Source organism: Dasypus novemcinctus, chromosome 1 (assembly GCF_030445035.2).
Source record: "Dasypus novemcinctus isolate mDasNov1 chromosome 1, mDasNov1.1.hap2, whole genome shotgun sequence".
Lineage (NCBI taxonomy): Eukaryota > Metazoa > Chordata > Mammalia > Cingulata > Dasypodidae > Dasypus > Dasypus novemcinctus.
This window is the reverse complement of record NC_080673.1, coordinates 95,201,291-95,213,736: the sequence shown is the minus strand read 5'-3', so window position 1 is coordinate 95,213,736 and position 12,446 is coordinate 95,201,291. Positions and strand designations below refer to the sequence as shown.

General features: G+C 33.7%; 1 protein-coding gene across 2 annotated transcripts in view; it reads left to right on the top strand.

The window, feature by feature from the left end:
• TET2 (tet methylcytosine dioxygenase 2) overlaps positions 1 to 12,446 on the top strand; it is a 131,344-nt gene that overhangs the window by 100,098 nt on the left and 18,800 nt on the right. For both annotated transcript variants that reach the window (XM_004476225.5, XM_071215210.1), the window contains one exon: positions 296 to 504. In XM_004476225.5, the coding sequence (XP_004476282.2) occupies positions 296 to 504 (209 nt within the window). The remainder of the gene's footprint in view (positions 1 to 295; positions 505 to 12,446) is intronic.

Below are 12,446 nucleotides of genomic sequence, written 5' to 3'. Positions count from 1 at the left end.
GCTTCAATTCAACTGGCATTGCCCCCACTGTACTAGGTTTGGTCTGCTAAACCTCGAGTAGTAGTTTTGCATCTCTCCCTGTCTGACACCAGAGTCAGCCCCCATTTTATAGAGGGGCAGCAAAAGGCAAGTTGCAGATCCTGGTAAAATATCGCCCTAATTGTGACCCAGATGGGGGGGGGGGAATATATACACACACACACACACATAAATCAAAGCTCTCATTTTCGGCAAGTGACGCTTGTTTTGTTTGGGTTGGGGTGGGGTGTTTGGGGTGGAATGGTGATCCACACAGGTGGTTCGCAGAAGCTGCGATGAGGAGAAGCTGCTGTGTTTGGTGCGAGAGCGAGCTGGCCACACCTGTGAGGCTGCTGTGATTGTGATTCTCATCCTGGTGTGGGAAGGAATCCCACTATCTCTGGCTGACAAACTCTACTCGGAACTCACCGAGACACTGAGGAAGTATGGCACACTCACCAACCGTCGGTGTTCCCTGAATGAAGAGTAAGTGAAGCTCCGGGCTTACTCCTCTCTGGGGCCACTAAAACTTAGACCCAGTCTTTGGCTTGAAGGAAGAGAGATGAACCTGCATTTTTGCATTTATAAAATGGGATCAGAATACCTGCTTCATAACCAGTTTTTGCTAACATGGATAATTTGAGGTGATATTTTCATGAACTAATTTTTTATACACTGAAAGTGTAGCTATTAGTAGTAGTATACTGGAAGTGTAAGTTTACCCATATGACCTCATTTGTACTCCAAATATGAAAATATTTCCATACTTATAGTCACTACATTAATAAATATAGAGACCACTTTCATGCTGTAGAGTCAGAACTAGGAAAGTTCTATCAGAGATACCCAGGTCAAGGGCCATAATATACATATGTACCAAAAGCAAAAATTCAAGGCCCTTGTTAACAGTATACAGAACTGATTTTTACCTCTGGTCATTATAGTCCATTACTTCCCCAGTAGCAATCAAAATTGTTTCCATCTTTACTGCTGCCTAATAATAGAGAAATGAGTGGCTCTGTTCCAGGAATATAAATTTGGAATTGGATCGTGAGGGAATGTAGTTGTATATATTAAGTGTACTCAAGTGCTAGCATGTTTTTTATGTGTGGGTTTTTTTTTTGTTTTTTAATTTCATACATTTGCAAGAAGTCTAAATTTCCACTTGGCGAAAGCCTCATTTTTATTATTCCTATTAGGGAATCTGCTATACTATTCCCATTTAACATTAAAAAAATATAAGCAAATTCACAGTACTACACTGAAACACAGTAATAGTCATTTCACTCACAATTTCACAATTGGTTATGAAATAATTTTCTTTTGTACTTTCTTCTATACTCTTCTTCCTCCAAACTACAAAATAATTTACTGAGCTTATGGAAATACTTACGCTTCTCATAGCATACACCCATTGCTAACCAAATTTGTTCTTTTGCTGACTATAGTTATAACTCATGGTTTTACTAAATTTATATATGTTAACACAGATTATGTCTCCAGGTAATGTGAGGCAAATCAACCATAAATAATCAATTTAGAAAAGTTACTCTTCCTATGTGAAAATGTGACTTGGCTTTCTATGGTAATTATGATCACCAAATTTCAAGATGTATATCTGTCTTCCATAAATCCACTTTTTCAAATAAGTTGGTAGGCAAAAGTTGCTGCATCATAAACACACTGCCTTTAGATATTAAATACTGTTCCATTTACCCTAAATTCCCTTATTTCTTCTGAAAAAAACTATGTAGTTTCCCTTAATCAGAAAGAAAGCAAAAATGAGGCACCTTGAGCTCATGTTGATAGCAGTTCTTTTCTGGAATTCAGTAATACTGCATTGTTTTTTAAAGACTTCCTCTTAGACTTGATAGTTTTAGGTTCTAAGTCACTGAAGAATTTCTTATGGAAATGAAAGTTATTTAATTTATTGTGGATGCAAGCAAATTTTTTTTCACATTCATTTAATAGATTTAATTTTCACTAATATATATCTTGGATAGTTTTCTCCTGAAGGTTTTTCTTTAATTTCCTATAAATGCCATTAACTGAAATAGAATCTCATTTATAGAAAGAAATTTTATGCTAAGAATTTCCCTAAATTTTGTTACTTTGCATTTGAAAACCATTAGACATTATGGGGCTGTATAACACAGAGAATCAAGTGGTAGAAGATGGACCATGGTTATTAACAAGACAAATATGGGAACATTTTCTCATGAACCACCTTGTTTAAATTGTTTCATTATTTGTATAATTAGTAATATACAAATGTATAATACTCTCTCATGAACCACTTTTTAAAAATTATTTAATTATTTGTACAATTAGTATTATACAAATGTATACTACTAATACAGGGTGTTAATAATCAGGTGACTTGGGGGAAAATACACCAAATGTAAGATATGGGCTATAGTTAATAGTAATTTTTTTTTAATTAAAAACATTTTTATAAGATACTTAGGTTACATAAATGTTACACAAAAATATAGGGATTCCCATATGCCCCACTCCCCACACCTTCCACACCCTCACACATAAACAAGTAGTAATTTTTTGACAATGCTATTTCACAGTTTGTAACAAAAATTTCACAACAGTGCGAGGTGGTGGTGGGGTGATGTATGGGATTCCTGTATGATGATATGCATGTTTGTTTTGTAAGTTCACAACTTTTACTATATATTTGTTATGTATGTTCATGTATTAATGATATACTTCAGTAAAATTTTATTAAAAAGAAAAAGAAAACCATGAAATGCAACACCCATAGCCTAAAAATATAGTAATTTGTTTTACTGGTAGGAGGTAAGTACAAAATAGTTAAAAGCTGTGCTTCAAAAATTAAAACATTTTAAAGCCAAGCTATATATTTTGCCTATCTTTGTCTAAAATTTCAAGGTAAAGATGAGTAATTATTTAGATGAAGTTTAAAGTTTGGGCCTACTCATACTTAGAAAAAATTTTCCACCAACAACAATAAAAAAGAGCTATGTGATTAAAATAGGCATTTAATTAATGGCAATATATAGACTTCACTCAAATATAGCTTTTGAAGTATCTTCTGCCCCATAAAAAAGGTTTTATTATATGTCTGGCAGAAGTTAAAATTTTGGCATTTTGCCCAGAACGGTGGATAATCTCAGATTGGGGTGCTGACTCATAGTTTAATGTTCAAAGCTGTGTGAACCTCATCGCTGAGTTCTTACAAATCCCAGTGCCTGCATGTATCCTAACCACCCTCTGTGAGTCCAGAAAAAACTATGAGAGCATCTTTAAATGAGAAACTAAAAAAAAAACAAATTTTTACATTTCCTTTGAGTCAAACCAGCTGTTTCCCGTTTAAAGATTTTCCTTTGAGATTTCCATTTTATGAGTAGGCCTAACCAATGTTTTTTGGCAAGTAAAAGTTGTGGGAGTGTATCTATCATTGTCATGGTAGGAAAGCCAAAACCAGAATGCCTTCTACCATGGTAGAAGATGCTAAACATTTTAAGAAACTTCATGTTATAAAAAGCTTCAAATACACATAAAGGGAGCGATTACAGTATAATTAATCCCATGGACCTATCACTCTGCTATAACATTTATCAACATTTTATTAATACTGTTTTTAAAATTACACTCCCTAACCCCATCCCACCCCCAGAATTGTTTTAAAGAAAAACACATATAACCTGTCTCACTTGGAAACATTTTACTGTGAAGCTCTAAAAGATAAGGACTTTTTACAAAACCAGGGTTTTTTTCACAAAATGCAACCATGGTGTCATTATCATTCATCACAAAATTGACAATGATTTTTTAATATAATTTAATATTAAGACCCGTTCGAATTCCCTGATGGGACCTTGCTTTAAAAAAAATTCAGATATATAAAGATGCAATTGAGAAAAAGGAAGCCTACTTCTTACATTTGATAAAGGCTTCTGAGTAGAGTGATCCCACTTCATGTCTGTTGTCCTGGCATAATTAATAATAGAAGCCCCATTTACTCTCTGAAGTGTCCCAGTTTGGAAGATAAGTTATATTATTCACAGTTTATTTTACTCTAAAATAACTCCCCCTCCCTTTTATATAAATTTATTTGTGAAAAAACTGTATAATTTACTCTGTAAACTTTAACATTCTAAATTTGGGTGATTACATCCTTGTTTTGTTTAACTTGCTCCTCTATGCCCAATATTTTCTGTAAACTAGCATTTAGAGATTTAGGGATTTCATATTTTATGTATTTTTGTATGTTTTGGCAAGAATGCGACGTAAGTAGTGCTGTGAAGCTCTTAATAATTCTAATTCAAATGCTTATGGCACATAATGTCTGCTTTGTTTCATGTTTTGTGGTATTGAGAGTAATCAGTGTTCAGGCATCTGAACACCTGTTCAATCTGATAGACCCATCATAAAGTTCCCTATCAGACTTTCACCTAATTGTTTAGCCTCCATTAATGAACACTGCCTGTTTCTGTTATTCTGATAGGATTTGCCAAGTGGTAATTTTTTTCCTTATGTTAATGTATTGTATAAATTTATTTCTATATACATTTCATTTATTTTGTTGATTGTTTTATAGTTGCAAAGGTCTGACTATTTCATCAAATTTCAGTTTATTTTTACAGTAGAAGTCTAAACTCCACTCAAAGGTTAAGAATAATAGTATTTTTTAAATTCTGTTATGTACATAAACATTTTAATTATGTTTGCTCTACTGTTTCATCATTTAACCAAACTAAGTTATATTAAAACGAGGCTGTCATGTGCTAATTCTGACAATATCTGTAGAAATAAAAATGCCTCTGAGTAGCCACTTTATGTAGGAAATCAACTTTAAGTCACTCCCCATTGTTATTTAGGAATTCCTTAATTGAATTCACATACCATAAAATTTACCCTTTAAAGGTTACAATTCAGTGGTTTTTAGTGCATTCACAAAGTTGTACAACCATCATTACTAATTCCAGAACATTTTCATCACCTGTAAAAAAAAACCCATACTTGTTAGCAATCATCATTTTTCTCCCTTCCCCTAAGTGGCAACAACTAATCAACTTGCCTATTCTAGATTTGCCTATTCTGGATATTTCATATTAATGAAATCATGCAATATTTGTCCTTTTCTTTCTCATTTCTTTGACTTAGCATAATGTTTTCAAGGTTTGTCCTGGTTGTAACATAAATCAGTATTTCATTACTTTTTTTTATGGCTGAATAATATTCTACTGTATGGATATACCACTTTTGTTTATCCGTTTGTCTATTGATAGACATTTAGTTATTTCCACTTTGGAGCTATTATGAATAATGCTGATATGAATACGTATAAATGTATATAAGTTTTTGCATTGGCCTATGTTTTCAGTTCTCTTGAGTATATAGGTACGAATGAAATTGCTAGGTCCTGCGTAAACTCTATGTTTAATTTTGTGAGGGACTACCAAACTATTTTCAGTAACAGCTGTGCCATTTTTCTTTCCCACCAGCAATTTTTGAGAGGGTTCTAGTATCTCTACATCCTGTTTAACAGCATCTTTTCAATTATAACTATCATAGTGGTGGGATTTGGTATCTTATTGTGGTTTTGATTTGCATTTAAAGACTAATTATGTTTGGCATCCTTTCATGTGCTAATTGACCATTTATATACCTTCTTTAGAGAATTGTCAATGCAAATCCTTTGTCCATTTTTAAATTGGGTTAACTGTTTCTTTTTTAATTGTTGATTTTTAAGAGTTATTTATAAATCCTAGATACAAAACCCTTATCAGATAAGTAATTTGCAGATGGTTTCTCCCATTTTGTGGGTTGTCTTTTTACTTTTGTGATGAAGTTCTTTGAAGTATAAAAGTTTTTACCTTTGAAGATGTCCAGTCTATTTTTATTTCATCACTTGTGCTTTGGTGTCTTATCTAAGAAACTATGCTTGATCCAAGGACTTAGAGATTTACACCTGTGTTTTTTTCTCAGAGTTTTATAGTTTCAGCTCTTATACCTAGTTCTTTGATCAATGTTGACTTAATTTTTGTATATGGTGTGAAGTAAAGATCCAGCTTCATTCTTTTGCGTGTTGCTATCACGTTGTCCCAGAACATTTTATTGGAAACTATTCTTTTTCTTTGATTCATCTTGGTACCCTGGTTGAAAAACAACTGACCATAGATTTATGGACTTATTTATGAATTCTTAATTCTATTGCATTGATTTATATTTCTGTCCTATGCCATTACTACAGTATCTCAATTACTGTAGCTTTGTAGAAAGTTTAGAAATCAGGAAACGTGAGTCCTCCAAATTTGTTCCTCATCTCAAGATTGTTTTGACTATTCTGGTCTCTTGCATCATATGAATTGGCAGTTTCTGCAAACAAAGCAAAGGTAACTGGAATTTTCACAGGAATTCTGTTGAATCTCTAGGTCATTTTAGAGAATATTGGCATCCTAAAATTCTTACAATCTGTGAACACAGGATGTTTTTACATTTATTTAGGTCTTCTTTAATTTATTTCAGTAATATGTTGTAGTTTTCAGTGTGCAAGTTTTTTACCTCCTTGGATAAAACTTATTCCTAATTATATTCTCCCTTTTTTTGATGCTATTATATATGGAATATATTTTCTTAATTTCCTTTTTGAGTTATTCATTTCTAGTGTATAGAAATGCATTTGATTTTGGGGTTGCTTGTGCTTTTGGTGTCTTATCTAAGAAACCATGCCTGATCCAAATTTTAAAGATTTACTCCTATGTTTTCTTCTCAAAGATTTATAATTTTAGCATTTACATTTAGGTCTTTAATCAGTATTGAGTTAATTTTTGTATATGGTATGAGTTAAGGTTCCAACTTCATTTTGCATGTGGATTTCTAGTTGGTTTACTGTTTTTCACTTGTCCTGTTTCCTTGTTAATGTTCTCTTTTTATCCATAATTAGAAGTGGGATACTGAAATCTCCAACTATTATTGTTGAGTTGTCTGTTTCTTCCTTTAATTCTGTCAGTTTGTGCTTCATGTATTTCATAGCTCTGTTGTTAGATGCATGTCTTAGTTTCCTAGGGTTGCCATTAAAAAGTACCACAGAGTGGACGACTTAAACAGCAGAAATTAATTGCATCAGTTCTGGATGCTAGAAGTCTGAATCAAGTTGTCGGTAAGCACATGCTTCCTCTAAAGCCTGTAGGGTTCTGATGCTAGATTGCTGGAAATACATGGTGTTCTTTGGCTTCTGGCATATTTCAACATCTCCCTCTGTTACATGGCTGATGGCTGTCTTCTCTATCTGTGTGTGTGTCCAAATTTCCTCTCCTTAAAAGTACACCAGTTATTTTGGATTAGGGCCCACACAAATTCAAATTGGCCTCATCTTAACTAAGAACACCTTCGAAGATCTTAATTCCAAATACACAAGATTAGTGAACATATTTTTTGAGGAGACATAATTCAATCCATAACAGTACATATACGTTTATAATTGTTATATCTGCTTGACGGGTTGTCCCTTTCATCATTAGAAAATGTCCTCCTCTATCTCTGGTAACAATATTGTCTTAAAGTCTATTTTGTCTGATATTAGTATAGCTATTCCAGATCTCTCTTGTTTACTATTTGTAAGATACATCTTTTTCTGTCCTTTTAATTTCAGCTTATTTGCACCTTTGAATCAAAAGTCTATAACTTATAAAAAGCATGTAATTGAATCATGATTGTTTAATCCAGTTACATGTAATTAGTTACCGATAAGGTAGGATTTATATCTGTAAATTTATTATTTGTTTTCTGCAAGTCCTTTCTCCTTTTCCCTCTATTCCTATATTACTGATTTTTTTATGTTAAATAAAATAGGTATTTTTTCTAGTATTTCAATTTCCTTATTTCTTTTACTATATTTTTTGGAGTTATTTTCCTTGTGGCTTTCTTAGGGATTACAATTCATATCTTTATGATCTAGTTTGGCTTAATACCAATTAAATTAAAATAGTATGCAAAAATGTTTCTTCTATAAAGTTCCATTCCCTGTATCTCCTTTGTGCTATTATCAAACATATTGCATCTTTATACATTGTATGTCTACCAACACAGATTTATAATTACTGCTTTATGTAGTTGTCTTTTAAATCAGATAGGAAGAGGTACAAACAAAAAAAATACACCTTTAGAGTTACCTGTGCAGTTACTTTTACTAGTGTTCTTTATGTCTTCATGTAAATTGAGGTTACTTTCTAATGTCCCTTCCAGGCTAAAGGCCTCCACCTAGTATTTCTTATGAGGCAGGTCTGCGAGCAACAAAAGCAAAATAAAGTTCTTGTTTACCTGGAAATGTCTTAATTCATCACTCATTTTTGAAATATAGTTTTGCTAGATATAGAATTCTTGGTTGACAGTTTTTTCCCTTTCAGCTCTTTAATAGGTTATCCCACTGCCTTCTGGTCTCTATGATTTCTGGTGAGACATCAGCTGTTAATCTTACTGAGGGTACCTTGTATGTGAAAAATGACCTTTCTTGCTACTTGCAAGATTCTCTCTTTGTTCCAGCAATTTTTTTATTTTCAGAAATAGCAAAACAAATTCTCAAATTTCTATGAACCTGCAAAGGGCCCCTAGTATCCAAAACAAATCTTGAAAACAAAGAACAGGGTTGGAGGACTCATACTTATAACTACAAAATGACAATAATCAAAACAGTGTTGTACTGGCACAAAGATGGACAAATAGATCAGTGGAACAAAATTGAAAGACCAGAAATAGACCAACATCTCTATCGCCAACTGATTTTTGACAAGGGTGCTAAGTACATGCAGTATGGAAAGAACAGTCTCTTCAACAATGGTGTTGGGAAAATTGATATCCTTAGGTAGATGAATGACATTAGATTCTTACTTCACCTCATGTACAAAAATCAGCTCAGATGGATCAAGGACTTAATATAAAAGACTAAAACTATAAAACTCTCAGAAGATAACATAGGGGCAAATCTTCTTGACCTGGGATTTGGCAGTGAATTTTTAGACATGACACCAAAAGCAGGAGCAACAAGAAAAACAATAGATAAATTTCATTTCATCAAAAGTATAAAAATTTTTGTGCATCTACGGACATTATCAAGAAAGTAAAGGTAACCTACAGAAATAATTTCAAACTATATATAAGGTAAGGGGTAATATCTAGAATATATAAGGAACTTTTACAAAGCAACAACAAGGACAACCTAATAAAAATGGGCAAATGACTTGAAAAGACATTTCTCCAAAGAAGTTATACAAATGACCAATAAACACATGAAAAGATGCTCAATATCTTTGGCCACTGGGAAATGCAAATTATAACTCATACGATGAGATGCCACTTCACCCACAAGGGAAGCAATTATTTAAAAATTGGGGAACAAGTGTTGGGGAGAATGCAGAGAAATTGGAACACTAATGCATTTTTGGTGGGATTGTAAAATGGTGCAGGCACTGTGGAAAGCAATATGGTGATTCCTCAAAATGTTAAATACAGAATTACCATATGATCTAGCCATCCCATTTCTTAGTATATACCCAAAGAGTGTGAAAAGAGGGTCACAGATACTTGTACACCAGTGTTTATAGCAGCATTATTCACAATAGCCAAAAGCTGAAAATGACCCAAATGCCCATCAGTAAATTAATGTTTTTTATTAAATATTTCTTCAAATATTCTTTCCCATTTTATCTCCTCTCCTTGCATTTCCACTATGTGTTTGGTGGACACATGATAGCATCCCATAGGTCTCTAAGGTTCTGTTCATTTTTCTTCTTTTTTATTTCTGTTCCTCATACTAAATATTAATTGACCTATCTTCAAATTTTCTTGCTTTCTCTGCCTGCCTGCCTTCCTTTCTCTTTCTTTTTCTTTCTCTCCCTCATTCCTTCCCTCCCTCCCTCCCTTCCTTCCACTGAAATCTGCAATTGGACCCATCTAGTGAATTTTTCATTTCAGTTATTGTGCTTTTTAAACCCAGAACTATGTTTTTCATTGTGGTTATCTCTTTATTAATATTCACTATTATAAAATATTGTTCTCATGCTTTCCTTTAGTTCTTTAGACATGGTTTCCTTCAGTTCTTTGACCATAGTTTAAATAGCTGACTTAACCTTTTTCAATTAAGTCAAATATCTAGACCTAAACAGTGACAGTTTTTACTGAATTTTTTCTCTGTATGGACCATACTTTATTTTTTTTAAGATTTATTTATTTCTCTCCCCTTCCCCCCCCCTTCCCGCCCCATTGTCTGCTCTGTTGTGTCCATTTGCTGTGTGTTCTTCTGTGTCTGCTTGCATCCTTGGCGGCACTGGGAATCTGTATCTCTTTTTGCTGCATCATCTTGCTGCATCAGCTCTCTGTGTGTGCGATGCAACTCCTGGGTGGGCTGCACTTCTTTCCGCATGGGGTGGCTCTCCTTGTGGGGGGCACTCCTTGTGCATGGTGCCCCCTTATGTGGGGTACACCCCTGCGTGGCATGGCACTCCTTGCATGCAATAGTACTGCACATGGGCCAGCTCACCACATGGGCCAGGAGGCCCTGGGTTCGAACCCTAGACCTCCTATGTGGTAAGCAGATGCTCTATCAGTTGAGCCACATCTGCTTCCCAGGAGCATACTTTTCGTTTCTTTGTATGTCTCATTTTTTGTTGAAAAATGGAAACTTTAATGTAACTGTGGAAATCAGATTCTCCCCTCATTCCCAAGGCATGTTGTTGCTAGTTGTTATTTATTCATTTGTTTAGTGACTTTTCTGCCTAATTTCTCTAAAGTCTGTATTCTTTGTCATGTGTAGCCATTGAAGCCTGTGCCTGGTTAAATTATTGGCCAGCTAATGATTGGACAGTGTTCCATAGATGCCTAAAACCAAAAAATATCCAAGACTTTGCCAGGAGCTCTGTGCATTCATTTGGGTCAAGTTTTCAATATTCAGCCAATCAGTTGACAGTTCCATCTTTTCTTTCACTTTTTGTTTGTGCAAGGCCTCAAGGTTCACCAGCAGTTAGAACTTAGGGCTTTCTTGGAAATATATCCCAGGAATATATTGGAATTTTTCATGCCTTATAGACATCTCATTTTCCAGCTTTTATTTTAAAGTTTTTGGTTAAACTGTTGAGTTCCCAAACTTACCTACTACTTCAAGCAACCATGATATTCAGCAATTGCCTCTGATTATTTACAACATACACTCTTTGAGAAAACACTGTTCACACTAGGTGAGCTCCAAGTCAGAGCAAATAGAGACATCCTTGCAAGTAGTGTTTTCCAGTGAACTTCCAGGCTGGCAAGTCTCTGGGAATAGGACTTTGAAGGCTCTCCAACCCCATTCTGTCCCTCCAGTGGCTATAGTTTTTACCATGAATGCTCACTGTTGCTTTTCAAGGCTACGGTAGGGCTGGGTAGAGTATGGAAGCTCCCTCTTCTGAGATGCATTTATTTTTCTTGAATAAACAGTTCTTGGATTGCTGCAAGTCTTTGGTTAATTTCCAGACTTCTGAAAAAGTTGATTCTGACAATATTTGCCTGTGTTCTTTTTGTTTTATTGGAGGAGAGGATTTTCAACAATCCTTCTCTGCCATTTTTGTCAGCATCTACAAAATGATAATTTTCTAGTTGTAATATCCATTTTGTATTTATAAACTGAAAAATTTTAAGGAACTTTTCCTTTGAAGTGTATTGTTACCATTACATATAGTTTGTAAACAAATGTCAAATGTCAAAAGATTGAATTGGTGCTTTAGTAATCATCCTAAGCTGATCAGTGAGTTCTTCCTTTTTAGGATTATTATTAACCCATGGATTTTAATCTGTGTTCAATTCCATGGGAAATGGTATTTAGAGATCATAGTCTGGCCTAGATGTTCTCATTGCTATTGAGATACCATTACTTTTAGGTTTTGTTTTTTAATTGTCAGAGAATGGAAGTAATTATTTTTAAAGAGAAAATTTGAGTGTTTTAGCTTGTCATGTGTTCATGTTGTTACTGTTTTAAGATTACAGAGTATTTAATTATTTTTTATAATTTTTTCATCTTGCACTTAAAATCTTGGGTCTTGTATTAACATACTTATTTCTTTAATATAAATATCAATAAGATTAAGATTTCTGTGTTTTTCATTTTTTGTTGGTTTTGTTTGTTTGCTTGTTTTGTTCTTTTGCTTGTTAGTCTGATTTTGGTCCTTAGGATATATCTTACAAGAAATATAAATTCACAATTCTGTGTTTTGGCCAAAAACTTGAAAGTACCCAAATGCCTATCAATGTTAAAATGGCTAAATTTTGGTATATTCACATAATGTAATATTGTACTCAGTGAAAGTGAATAAAAAACTACATACAATAGTATGGTAGAATATGCCAAATATAATGTTTGGCAAAATAAGCCAGACATGAATAAGCTTATATTTAAGTATAAAAGAATATCAAATATATAT